This window comes from Xyrauchen texanus, chromosome 2 (genome assembly GCF_025860055.1).
Source record: "Xyrauchen texanus isolate HMW12.3.18 chromosome 2, RBS_HiC_50CHRs, whole genome shotgun sequence".
NCBI classification, from domain to species: Eukaryota; Metazoa; Chordata; class Actinopteri; order Cypriniformes; family Catostomidae; genus Xyrauchen; species Xyrauchen texanus.
In genome coordinates this window covers 1619941-1634940 of record NC_068277.1, presented here as the reverse complement: position 1 = coordinate 1634940, position 15000 = coordinate 1619941, and the positions used below count along the sequence as shown (strand labels likewise).

The following is a 15000-nucleotide window of genomic DNA, read 5'->3' as shown; positions in this document are numbered from 1 at the left end:
AATGCAGTTTGTTTACCATAGCGTGTCCAATGCCTGAGTGCTTTAAGAGAAAACAAGGACAGAAAATATATAGAAGAATGACAAATCGAGAACTCTTCTCAAGTCAGGCGGTTTTACTGTATTTGTCTTTTCGTCCAAAAGAAAAATATCCAAATGAAGAAATAAAGAAATTCCCTTTAAAACAGAAAATCTCTTCATTGTCAACCAAAAGAAAAACATGACAACAACATTGTTATTCTTGTTAGTACGTCAGTACGCGAGTTAATCTGAAAAGAAACAAATGGCCCACATTCCGTGAATGACACATGTTAGTCGTCCCAAATGAAACTGGAAGGTTCGGACGCCGTTCTGTTAGTAAGGACACAAGAGAACGTCATTCTCCACAGAAAGAAACAGGACGATTGGGAAGATTAGGGGGAGGGGCTGTTTTGAGTGGGAGGGGCTGGAGGAAAAGAGTATTATTAAGTCATTCTGATTGGCTAGTCCTGCGAGTGGGCGTGGCCTGTGTTTTGGGCGGGGCTCTTTACAGGCCAATGTGGCCAAACGTGGTTTTGGAAGTAAAGCATGAAATCGCTCTTCTCTGGTTGACGACTATAAAGAAGCAGAGACAAATAAACAGCAAAGTGAGACATAAACAGCTTCAAATAACAACACAGTAAAACATTCAACATTAATGCTGCCATCTTCATCCTGGAAAAACAGGATTGTTGTGATTATGAAACATCTTCTAGACCTCATAAAGATCCAGATCTGATCCAGACCAGCTTTAGACTCATGCCAATGCAGAAGTAGCACAAACGATCGCCCGTTTTCAAACATCACAGTTTACTCGATTTATGAACGTGCGTTTTGTGAATAAACATTTCCTCAGATTTGATGGAAATGTTTGGTCTCAGACCACTGAACTCTTGAACACATTTCATTAGTCAGTAACATTAGATTATTTTGATTAACCCACTAAACTCTGAGGGAGATTTCCTGTTTCAGTGACACCCAAAAATAAAGACTTGTAAATCGAAAAACAAGAACGGTCAAGTGTAAATAAAACTTTTCAAATGTTTTAACCATATTGATAATGATACATTCTGAGACTCTCAGCATAAAAAACTGCTTAAAAATCAGACAAAAAATGTTAATAATAATGAAACAAACACTTATTTTTAATTGTTATTCTGATTTAACAGTGTCCAAAAACATCTCCAAACAAATAAAAGATAATAATTGTACATCAGAACTAATTACACATGCAAACACAACAATGACTAAAGGTTTGCATAGCATGCAGACATGATTTTACTCATGAGATTTCACAGAATGAGTTTCATTCTGTGTCATTTGAGTCATCATTGAGTCTGTGTCGTGTATTTGGCGCCATCTCCTGGTGGTCATATGTAACATTGTGCTTCATGTGGATTATCTAATGATCTATACATCTGATTATCTTGTGTGTGGACTCGATTGAAAGATAATCACAGACTCTAAATAATCATATGTGATGTTTTATGTTTGTTTATAATTCATGAATATTTTATCAAAAACGCTGCTTATAAGCAACGTCAACATAATTGTCAAAGACATATATTTAGCTGTTACTCACTATAATTTTTAAAACAAATAGGCTGGATGTATTTTACTCTTTGAGAGCTTTTCAACAACATATGACACATGAATATTTGATAAGTTTGATGTTTTTACTGATGCAATGATATGTGCAATTCAAAATTGTAACACTTTTGATTTCTCTGCAGATTTCAAAGCACTGGTTCAGTTTCGCTCATAATGTCTGCATGCATCTTTCAAATTAAACCTATTTTGTGTTGCTCACTGTGTTGCTTATTATCATTATTATTATTATTATTATTATCATTATTATTATTATTTTACATGTAATAGTATGTACATTTACATTTACATTTATGCATTTGGCAGACGCTTTTATCCAAAGTGACTTTTAGTGCACTTATTACAGGGACAATCCCGGCGGAGCAACCTGGAGTTAAGTGTCTTACTCAAGGACACAATGGTGGTGGCTGTGGAGATCAAACCAGCAACCTTCTGAGTACCAATGTATTATACAGAGCACTTATTACAAGGACAATCCCCCCGGAGCAACCTGGAGTTAAGCGTCTTACTCAAGGACACAATGGTGGTGACTGTGGGGATCGAACTAGCAACCTTCTGAGTACCAATGTATTATACAGAGCACTTATTACAGGGACAATCCCCCCGGAGCAACCTGGAGTAAAGTGTCTTACTCAAAGACACAATGGTGGTGACTGTGGGGATCAAACCAGCAACCTTCTGATTACCAGTTATATGCTTTAGCCCACAACACCACCACTCACATGGTTTTGACTTAAACATAAAACAGCTTAGTGACAAAAAGTCAACGTATTTTTATCATATTATGATTATAAACAGAAATTTATATCTGGAATAACATGCATTTGAGGGAACTCTTAATGACTGTGGGGATCGAACCAGCGACCTTCTGATTAACAGTTATGTGCTTTAGCCCACTACGCCACCACCACTCCATGGCATTATGTAAACACTAATGGTAACACTTTGAAATAAGGTTCCATTTGTTCACATTAATTAACAACATTAATTTACTTATTAGTCATTGTTAATATTAATTTCAACATATAGTAATGCATTATTTAAAATCAAACGTTGTATATGAAAACATTAGTAAATACAAACAATGTACTGCATTACAATATTTATAAATGAGATTAATCACTGTTCATATACTGCAAAAAAATTATATATATATTATTTTGGTCTTGTTTTTTAGTTAAAATATATAAAAATCCTTAAAACAAGAACCAATGACTTCAGAATCAGAATGTCATGTGATATTAAGTGTTGTTTGAAGAGAAATCGAAATACATTTGGTGTGATGTAAGAAAACTAATTCAATCATACAAACATATAAACGTTTATAAATTTGGTTCGATTTCTCTGAAAACAATATCAAATATTGTATGGCATTCTGCTTCTCGGGTAAAAGTATTTCTCTAATGAAAACAATTCAAAATAGTCAAAGAAAACAAATATTCGGTAACAACACTTCCAGAAATGAGCTATATGTCCAAACTGTGTTGCAAATGACTGATTTTACCTTCTCAAACATAATGCCAAACACGATCTTATGATGTACATAAATGAAAAGAATCAACTCAAACTTGAGAGTGGAATTCATCCTGCAGACAAGAATGATGTAAATAAAACCATCATAGAAGATCGAATCGGACAAACCACCTCCAAAAACTTATAAAATATATTTTTGCATTTCATATTAAAGTTTCATTTGTGTGTGGCAACATCAGTACAGCAGCTGTAAGTGAGCATCTGTGGGAAGAATCGTCTGAGACTGTCGGCACATCTGAGTGTCCATGTCTCCGGGCCTCCCAGCGGGACAGAGAGAAGAGATTACGGAAGTGCTTTTACATGTCTCATCTCCCCTGCGTGAGGGCTCATGCATTCCACCCCCAACAGCACGACAAGAGAATAAATTAAATTGCTTCTGAGTAACGGTTACCGGGAGGTCTTGAGGAGGAATTTAACAGACGTTTTCTCCAGCTACATCCTGCTGAGATTCAAGACTCAAGTTGAATATTTGACGTCTTATCCGGGACAATCTCATCCAGTGTTTGGAGCTAATCTAGAGGATTGAGCGGATGAAGGAGTGTATCCTCACATGAATGACTTCTTTCGGGAGAAAATTGTGTCTTTCAGATAGAATCTAATAAGAATCTGTGCACTTAAATTCCACCAGAACCTCGGCAGATCCTCAGTTCCATTCTGTGTTTTGAATAGAAGAACACGTCCTGTGTGAACGGACCCTCAGCACAAAAACATCAAGCTTGTGTTGCTCTAATGACGGGAAGAATCCATATTAGGGAATTCCCATCCAGGTCAGAGGGCATGATTAATTAGTCTAGATCAAATGAAATAAGAAGTACAGCGATGATCGTTTGAAGTTTTCTGGGGGAGTTTGAGTTTGGATAAGACTCTGCAGTTCTAACTATAAATTCAACAATATTCTGGAACTTGTACTACATCACTTCACATGTTACTGCATATTAATCAATTTTGTTGTTCGAATTCACATTTGTACGTCGTTTTGAATAAAAGTTTGAAATGAATTATACCGTAATTAGCTTTATATAATGTGTTTGATACAATATCACTGCAAGAAAAAACATGTGTGTATGAGTGTGTGCGTGTGTGTGAAGGTAAGTGTGAGTGTGTGTGTGTGTGAGTTTGAGTGTGTGAGTGTGAGTGTGTGTATATGTGTGTGATTGTGTGTGTGTGTGTGTGTGATTGTGTGTGTGTGTGTGTGTGAGTGTGTGTGTGTGTGTATATCATGAATCAAAGTATCATGAATCAGAATATCGTGAATAAGTATATCGTGAATCAGAATATCATGAATCAGAATATCGTGAATCAGTATATCATGAATCGGTATATCATGAATCAGAATATCATGATCAGTATATCGTGAATCAGTATATCATGAATCAGTATATCGTGAATCAGTATATCATGAATCAGTATATCATGATCAGTATATCATGAATCAGTATATCATGAATCAGTATATCGTGAATCAGTATATCGTGAATCAGTATATCATGATCAGTATATCATGAAACAGTATATCGTGAATCAGTATATCATGAATCAGTATATCGTGAATCAGTATATCATGATCAGTATATCGTGAATCAGTATATCGTGAATCAGTATATCGTGAATCAGTATATCATGAAACAGTATATCGTGAATCAGTATATCATGAATCAGTATATCGTGAATCAGTATATCATGATCAGTATATCGTGAATCAGTATATCGTGAATCAGTATATCATGAAACAGTATATCGTGAATCAGTATATCATGAATCAGTATATCGTGAATCAGTATATCATGATCAGTATATCGTGAATCAGTATATCGTGAATCAGTATATCGTGAATCAGTATATCATGATCAGTATATCATGAAACAGTATATCGTGAATCAGTATATCATGAATCAGTATATCATGATCAGTATATCGTGAATCAGAATATCGTGAATCAGTATATCATGAATCGGTATATCATGAATCAGAATATCATGAATCAGAATATCATGAATCAGTATATCGTGAATCAGTATATCGTGAATCAGTATATCATGAATCAGTATATCGTGAATCAGTATATAGTGAATCAGTATATCGTGAATCAGTATATCGTGAATCAGTATATCGTGAATCAGTATACCATGATTCAGTATATAGTGATTCAGTATATCGTGAATCTGTATATAGTGAATCAGTATATCGTGAATCAGTATATAGTGAATCAGTATATCGTGAATCAGTATACCATGAATCAGTATACCGTGATTCAGTATATCGTGAATCAGTATATCGTGAATCAGTATATCGTGAATCAGTATATCGTGAATCAATATACATTGAATCATTATAATGTGAATTCAGTATATTGTGAATCAGTATGTTGTGAATCAGAATATCATGAATCAGTATATCGTGAATCAGTATATCGTGAATCAGTATATTGTTAATCAATATATCGTGAATCAGTATATAATGAATCAGTATATAATGAATCAGTATATGGTGAATAAGTATATCATGAATCAGTATATCGTGAATCAGAATATCATGAATCAGTATATAGTGAATCAGTATATAGTGAATCATTATATCATGAATCAGTATATGGTGAATCAGTATATCGTGAATCAGTATATCGTGAATCAGTATATCATGAATCAGTATATCATGAATCAGAATATAGTGAATCAGTATATCATGAATCAGTATATCGTGAATCAGTATATTGTGAATCAGTATATCGTGAATCAGTATATCGTGAATCAGTATATCATGAATCAGTATATCATGAATCAGTATATCATGAATCAGTATATCATGAATCAGTATATCATGAATCAGTATATCGTGAATCAGTATATCATGAATCAGTATATCATGAATCAGTATATTGTGAATCAGTATATCATGAATCAGTATATCATGAATCAGTATATCGTGAATCAGTATATCATGAATCAGTATATCGTGAATCAGTATATCGTGAATCAGTATATCGTGAATCAGTATATCGTGAATCAGTATATCATGATTCAGTATACCATGAATCAGTATATCGTGAATCAGTATATATTGAATTCAGTATATTGTGAATCAGTATGTCGTGAATCAGAATATCATGAATCAGTATACAGTGAATTAGTATATAATGAATCAGTATATCATGAATCAGTATATCGTGAATCAGTATATCATGAATCAGTATATATTGAATCATTATAATGTGAATTCAGTATATTGTGAATCAGTATGTCGTGAATCAGAATATCATGAATCAGTATATAGTGAATCAGTATATAATGAATCATTATAATGTGAATCAGTATATCGTGAATCAGTATATCATGAATTAGAATATCATGAATCAGTATATATTGAATCATTATAATGTGAATCAGTATATAGTGAATCAGTATATCGTGAATCAGTATATCGTGAATCAGTATATCGTGAATCAATATGTTGTGAATCAGTATATCGTGAATCAGTATATCGTGAATCAGTATATCGTGAATCAGTATGTTGTGAATCAGTATATCAGTACTTGCCCTGAATACTATGAGTCAATCACCTTTGACACGATTACTATAACGAGCTCACACTTTGAAACGCAGGACTTGAGAAACATCAGAGCTGATGATGTTTTTGTTAAGGGAACATAGTGAACATCGATGCTCACTGTTTAAACAATGCATTCTGGGAGTTTTTAGGGTGCAAACGTTTCAGGGCACTGGAATGATTTTGCAAATTAAGACTATAAATGACTGACACCCTGATCAGTGAACAAGGGGGCGGATTGAGACACACCCTCACTTAAATAATTAGGATTCACACCTGCAGATTGAGAGTGAATTCAGTTCAGAACCACACTGGAAAACTTGTCTGTCTGAGTAATTCAAATACAAATGATGTGATGTGCATTATGGGTAATTATATGCTGTTCATCACTCATTGAGCTGTCAACAAGAAATATCACACTCGCAATCGTACAGTATGTCCAGATATAAAGACAATGGTGATTACAGTCATGCTGATAGATGAACAATACGGCACGATTGTGAGTGTGATATTACAGAAGTGGATATCAGTATAATCCTGCTCATGTGAAATGTGTTCGCACACCAAACGACACACAGAAAATAGAAACGTTGAAGCTATCCAAGCACAATTACAACATGAGAACACTGTTGCTAGGTGACAAATTACTAGAGAGAGAGAAGCTGTTCCTCAATGCTAAGAATGTAAAGAAGAAATACTTTGGAAAACGGTGACGTCAAACTTAGATCGGTTAGTGTGAATGTGGCCTTAAACCTTACAGAAAACATTTAGCATCTAAACACCTACAATAACAACACAAATTGACTACAAAAATATCAAAACATAGTTTTGACCCAAAAATCATCGAATCCATCAGGGTTTGGAAGGTGTTGAAAAACAATCCACAGAACCACTGCTAGAGAAAACATTTCTTTAATTGGACTTTTGACTTAATACTGAAATACAGACCATATGTGACAACTAGCCCCGGTCTACATGGTCAACAGGAAACTGAAGGTTTTGGTTTGTGCTGTTGTGTATCATATTTCAGGTGTGCATGTGTGATATTGAGTAGAGAGAGAGAGAGAGAGTGAGAGAGAGAGAGAGAACAGGAAGTGTTTGTGAATATCTGTGTAACTCTATCACTCACCACATGGTGGAGCTGTTGTGCTGTATCATATAATTGATATATTTCAGTGACCTTTTTTTTAATTTATTTATTATAGTTATATATTAGATACAGAAACAATACCTGTACACAACACACACAGACACACACTCACACACACTCTGAGAATTGAGAGTGTGTGAGTGTGTGTGTGAGTGAGTGTGAGTGAGTGTGTGTGTGTGTGTGTATGTGAGAGTGTGTGTGTGTGTGTGTATGTGAGAGTGTGTGTGAGTGTGTGTGTGAGTGAGTGTGTGAGACAGTACAGTGTATCATGGAGCTGATAGATGGGCTGTCTGTTTCTCAGTGTGTATTGTTCATTTAATTGCTGAGCTGAGAATCTCACTGAGAGTCTCTGAGGATAATAAAGACAGTCTAGAGTGTGTAAATGAATTGAGTCCCGGACAAAAGATCTTTTTTTGTTTCCTCTCTGGATTCACAGCAGCAGCCAATAGCAACAGCTGTTATTATATCTGACACGCCCTCCTGTAACAGCAGCCAATTACAATCCCTGTCATTACAGCTGACAAGCCATTTGTTCCAGTCGCAATTACCAGCGCAGCGAGTGAGGCTTTGTGAGTGAAATTGATCACGTCTCACCGCCGCTATCTGCTGCTGCCAATTAAACCCGCGCCACTGAACCGCTCACTCGCTTTTACTCAATGTCTATGTGTGTGAGAGAACCATGAAGAAATTGTGTGTGTGTGGGTGTGTGTGTGTGTGTGTGTGTGCACTTCTGCTTAAAGCCTCTGATTAGAGTTGATTAATGGTGTGTGTGGGTGAATCGTTTCACAATGTTATTTGTTTGTGCTTGAGCATCACAGAGTCACTCGCTGAGTCAGAGTTTGTGTGGATCTTGCTCAGATAATGTTTGTTGCATCAGTCTTGAACGCACCTTATTCTCTTGTCTGGACTCATGGGTTCTTTTGTCATGTAAAATATCTCTCCTGCGACGCGTGACAGTTTCACAAGCGACTGACTTGCAACTCACTACTGATTCCAATAGAGTTTGATGTTAGCATGTTGCTAACCTAACAATCAGCTTGTCATTGTCGTGTTTCACTGAAGTGTTGCAATCCTGGGACACATTTGACTAAAACAGGACATGTTAAGAATCTGTTGTACTATTGCTGTATTAAAGTTATTATTTACCCTTAAAAGGGTTTTGGATCCTGGAGTAAACAAACATTGAACCCTCATTCAAAATGAATCAATTATAGATTCGTTTACACCTGCACTAATGTGTTTTGTTTAAAGGAAAAAGGCAAACATTGGCCAAATGGATATTTTGCACATCCATTGCAATAAATCCCCATCCTACTGATATCGACCAATTATCTGCAGTGTTTCAGGGGGTTAGAAAGTGCTGAAATAGTTCTTTCTGATATATAATGTTTTAAGAGACAATTATATTCAATAGATGTCCAAAATCTATTTAAAGCAGTTTATTACACGTGTCTCTGGAATACTGAATGTCTGATTGGTCAACGGCGGTCTAGCGTTCTGATATTTTTGAGTAACAGCCGCATATCCGGTGATAAAGAGATATCAGACCGGACATCCGTGTAATGCGAGTTATCTTTCCTACTTCTCGTATCACAAGTAATATAAATCATTTCAACTCATAAATGGTGTATGTGCGTTTATTTAGTTATTTGGCGAGTAGTCGTGTAATAAGCGTGTTAATGAGCAGACGGTCATTATTCACAAAATAAACACCAACAGCACAAACCAGAGGTGCAAATCAGCTGTTCAGCACTTTCTTTCTTCTCACATAATAACATCATTTCATCACAAATCAATATCTGCACATTTCTTTAGTTATTCGGTTGGTTAGTAAGCGGGCTTCACGTCACGGGCCTGATCTGACAGTCAGGGTTTATTTTGCGATAACAACCGGCTGAATGTACATTATCCCTTAGTCTACGTCTACATTAATACGGATACATTTGAAAACGTTGTTTCCATTTCAAAGCGCTCTCCGTGCACACTAGCGTTTCCAAGTGTTTTCCAAAAGTTGCACGTCCACACTGAAACGAATGAAAATGCTTAAATCATGTTACTGCGCATGCGGGACATCCCCGCTGCATTACCAGTGCTGGATAATAAGGACTGTCCGACGGGCCACTGAGATTCGGGCCAGTGCTGCATTTATCTGTATATTTATCTGTTTTTAGATCACTATGAATATCAGGCAGTTATAATATCAGAACTGTTCAGCTGCAGGTGAAGATGAATATTCAAAACACTGTCCTTCATATCATCCTCATGAAGCACCTGTCACACGTCTCATTTCTGGACCGTACAGGTGTTTCTGTGCATCAGGCCGTGTCTGATTTCATACACACATTGTTAATTCACCGATCAGGTCTAATGTATATTACACGTCACGAGACATTTGAAAGTCTCTTCTGAGGGATTCATATGTAGCCGTTGTTAGTAATTGCCGTTGGCATAATGACAGGGCGGGTCTATTTCGCATGATTTAGTTGGACTATAAAAGCAGCGCGGTAGCGTCTTTGGGATGTGCGTCTCATCGTCACGAGTGACGTTATCCATTGCCGGCGTGTTACAGAAGTGTTTTGTCAGGTAAGGAGCGGGAGTTGTGGCTGTACTTCTACGTGTTGATAGTGAGTAAAGTTTTATTTACTTATCTGGCTCCTTTCCCCTATAGTGTGGACTGAGGACTCCGGTGACACAGTATAGCGACGTGCGTTGCAATAAGATGTTTTAGTGTTCTGAGTTGAATCATCGGTCTACCGCAAGTTTAAACCGGTAGGTTGGTTTTATTATTACTCGTGTTATTATGGGGTGGGTTAATTAATCATTTCCTTATCTGTCCGTGGTATGACAGAGTGCAAGACGTTGCAGTGGGCTTTCTGATTGTAGCTGCTCTCTGTCGTTAGTGCTGCTATCTTTGTTGCTGTTCTGATTGTTTGGGATTTGGCGGATGGATCCTCGCACGACGACGCTCGAAGCGTGCTGAATCTCACTCAGCAGGGTGCTGTAGATCGTCAGATCGACGGCGCCTTGCCTGTGATCAGTGCTCGCGTGCTGTGGTGTGGCGTTTGCCGATATTACGTGCGAGTTCCGAAGCTGGACACTTTTAAACGTCTGCTGGGGTGGCCGCCTGGTGTGCCGCAGATTCGGCAACCTAACTTTCTTTTCCTCCACAAATCCACGAAACGGTTTGACCATTCACTAGCCAATGTCAAGATGGAAAGTCTTTCTGTGTTTTAATGTTTCCTTTTATTTCTTTATTTTTGGTTCTTTATGATGTCCATGAATGAAATCTGGTACAATTGAAATGGTTGATTCATTCTTGTGCATCTATTTTCTTTATTATTTGTGCTAGCCAAGTTCTGTGACCCTGTCTATTTAACATCCTGAGTTTGGTTGGCCTTGAATGTATATTTTTCTTTTTTTTTGTCTTTTCTTCTGTCAACACGGTCGTGTTGTTGTTGTTGTTATTATTATTTTCTTGTGGGTTATTTGAGTTTGTTTGTGTCTCGGTAAATACTGCTGATCCAGTATTTTAAATTGTTCATTAAGTAATTTAGCTTTGACCCAGTTTGTGCATTTACTTAGTTGTGAATTATGATTGCATGTTTTTTTTCTTTGGAGGACAAAGTTTTAGGAAAATACGTGTGTATGTTTAACTGGTATTTTTGCTCTCTCTCCAGGGGGTCGGGGACCCAGATCTAAGTGTGTGTGTGTGTGTGTGCACGAGCCAGGTAAATCTGTGGTTCAGTTTACACTCCCCCTGTAAAATCATAGAGCTGCCACACATAGATTATTATCACTTTCAGATATCTGTTTGCACAGTCCACACTACAACATGAAAACGCCATTTTCAAATGTATCCACTTTGGAGTGCGTTTTCAAAAAAACGGCGTCTCAGTGCGGACGGACGGACGAATCGTAGAGAAAAAGATGCGTTTTCAAACTAAATCAGTGTGGACAAGACCTCACAGTAAACACTCAGATATGATTTCCAGCATCTCTAAACAGATTTGAAAACATAATGGTCGTTTTCAAACAGACAGTCCCGTCCCAAACTCACAGCGGTTCAGTCAGTGCTGCTGTATCGGGATGCTTAAATGAAACGGTTACAACGTTTCCACTCTACAGAGGATCAACACACAAATGTCTGTCTCTGCACAAGCTGGGATACAAGAACGCAATTTAACACTTCAGCTTTAATTTGATCGATGAAGTCCTTTTTTATGAACCTTTTCAATTTGGATTGAAGTCCAATCCTTGATTTCCGCCTCTGTTCCTCATGACTGTGGACTTCATTAGAGTTTAGTACATTTTCGACAAGAACATCAAGTTAAGATGCAGCTAATGGAGTGGTGACGCAGCAGGCATGAGTCTTACAGCCGTCTGGATCAGGTTTAACAAGCAAACTCTCATCGACAGGCGTTAGGAAGCACTCGGGAACACAGGGAGACTATTGAATCAGCCAAATATATGCGGCTCATTCTGTTATGCAGTACAACAACATAAATGTCTTAATATCCTTCACTCGTTCTCTACATTAATGACCAGGGCTTCGTTTTAAATGGAACATTTCAACACTTTGGTCATTTTCGCCACGTCTTACGGTTCTGATATGAAAAACGGAAGAAATGTATTTATGTTTTAAATCCTTTCTCTAATCAAAATGTTTTATTGGGAATATTGTTTTAATTATCTATTTATTTATATAAATTTCTTGTGTTCTCATACTTATTTAACCCTTTAAGCTCAGATGGGCCTGCGAGAAAAAAATATAATTGTCAAAATATTAATAATTACAGTCTTGAGCAACACAAAATAGGTTTCATTTGAAAGTCTAGAAGCTGTACTTTATAATGCATGTAGATATTATGAGCAATGAACAAGTGCTTTAAAAGACAATTCAGAAGTGTTACATTTTGATGATTTGATGTATTATTGCATCAGCAAAAACATCAAACTCATCAAATATTCATGTGTCATATGTTGTTGGAAAGATCTCAAAGTGTAAAATACAACCAGACTATTTATTTTACTCACAGACACAAATATAGCGAGTAACAGCTAAATATATGTCTTTGAAAATTATGTTGGCGTTGCTTGTATGCAGAGTTTTTGATTATAAATTCACAAAACATAAGCAGAACATAAAATGTCCCATATGATTATTTAGAGTCTGTGATTATCTTTCAATCGAGTCCACACACAAGATAATCAGATGTATAGATCATTAGATAATCCACATGAAGCACAATGTTACATATGACCACCAGGAGATGGCGCCAAATACACGACACAGACTCAATGATGCCTCAAATGACACAGAATGAAACTCATTCTGTGAAATCTCATGACTAAAATCATGTCTGCATGCTATGCAAACCTTTAGTCGTTGTTGTGTTTGCATGTGTAATTAGTTCTTATGTACAATTATTATCTTTTATTTGTTTGGAGATGTTTTTGGACACTAGGATCAATTATATTTGTAATGTTGGAACTTTTGATTGATTTGTCGTATCAACACAAAATGTTTCTCAGATACAGTCGACATGATTGAGAACAAAACAAAAGCAGTTTATCAGAGTCACATTATTAACACCCAGAGATATAACAAGTAGAATCATAAAAATGTGAAAAATTTGTGTTGTGATTTGTCAGCAGTTTCTTATGCTGAGTCTCAGAATGTATATATATATATATCATTAAATCTTTTTAAAAGGTTTCTTTACAAAGATACAATGTTTTTTTTTTTGTCTTTAATTTTGGGTATGCCACTGAAACAGAAAATCTTTAAACACGCTTTCAGAACTTAAAAGGATAAACTAACAGAAAGCCACTTCCTTTATGAATTCTTCTTCCAGGAAGTGATGTCATCAATAGCACAAACATAAGTTCGTATTAGCAATGGATATGATAAAGTGTGTGATGTATTGTAATATAAGTTGGTAGGCGTGTCACAGAATGAGATATTCAAGGCATCACATGGATTATTAATATTATTAACAGTTTAATATTTAGTTGTACCTTTTATTTTGAAGGTACGGAGTTGAAAATGTACTGCATAACAGAAATCACTCGTGTCATTAAAAGCAACAGCAAATGAAAAATTCTTCCCTCAACCAAAGTGATTCCCGACGTTCCACTCATGAAACCATGTGGTTAGAAAAACACAATCAAATCCATGTCAGCGCTCCGTCTTACCTGTCGCAGGTTTCGGGTGACTTTAACATCATGCCAAGCATTATCGTTAAACTTCCCGTTCACCGGTTCCACGAGGGCCTCGAAGGCGCCGGAGCCGAGGTTAATGACGAGCCAAACGGCGCCACTTTTTAGCGACAGGTTCACGTAGTCCGCTGATTTTCCGGTGTGAAGCATCAGTCCGTTACGTTGAAGTGTTCGGAAAGACAGTGTGATTTCATCCGTGCTGCTCTGGATCGGAGTCATCGACAGATCGTAGCAGAAAAACTCGTTTCCCTTGAAGGTGGCCACCGATTCCTCTTTACCTTTGAAGACGGAGAGAAAGAAAATGAACATATTTACCAAATGAAAACAGATATAGAGTCATTAAAGCGGTCGTCAAAGATGTTTTATATGATTTAAGTCTATTAAAAGATGAGATCCGGAACTGTTACCAAGAGACAGTTTCCTATCTGATGATTTTCATGATGTGGATGAATACTCTCAACAACATCATAGACATCCAGTCTTTTTTGGAAGTCCCGCCCTTTCCCCATGTTTTGTGGAATATCTCGCCTATGAATGGACTAGAAACGTGATCTTGGTGTCATTTGAAACGTAACAACTTCAGGTTTGCAAAGTTGTATATATTTAATCATCAATATTCAGGAACACATTCAAACGACAGTTTGTTTATAACTAATAAATATAACAAATTAATAACATTTGGACCTTTTCTACAACTTAATGGAGAGGCTTCTCAAAAAAGAGTCGGGGCTTTCAGATATGTATATTGTGAGAGAAACATAGTTTTTTTTCTAGTGTTCGCTGGCCCCTAAACGAACAATTTAAGAGCAAAAAGAAAGTGCTAGAGCAAACAGAGCCTTTATTGCAAGCATTTGAAATTGAATGTAAAAAAGGTCAATTTGACCCTTAAAGGTCACAATCAGTATTTATTTCCTCTAGAAATGAATTGTAAT

The 15000-nt window shown here is 36.6% G+C and overlaps 1 protein-coding gene across 7 annotated transcripts in view; it reads right to left on the bottom strand.

The window, feature by feature from the left end:
* Window positions 1-15000, bottom strand: part of nrxn2b (neurexin 2b) — a 786445-nt gene that overhangs the window by 369687 nt on the left and 401758 nt on the right. For 6 of the 7 annotated variants that reach the window (XM_052140149.1, XM_052140185.1, XM_052140168.1 and 3 more), the window contains 2 exons: window positions 14045-14346; window positions 17-40 (listed from right to left, as the gene is read on the bottom strand). In XM_052140149.1, the coding sequence (XP_051996109.1) occupies window positions 17-40; window positions 14045-14346 (326 nt within the window). The remainder of the gene's footprint in view (window positions 1-16; window positions 41-14044; window positions 14347-15000) is intronic. The other variant, XM_052140162.1, reaches the window with a different exon arrangement.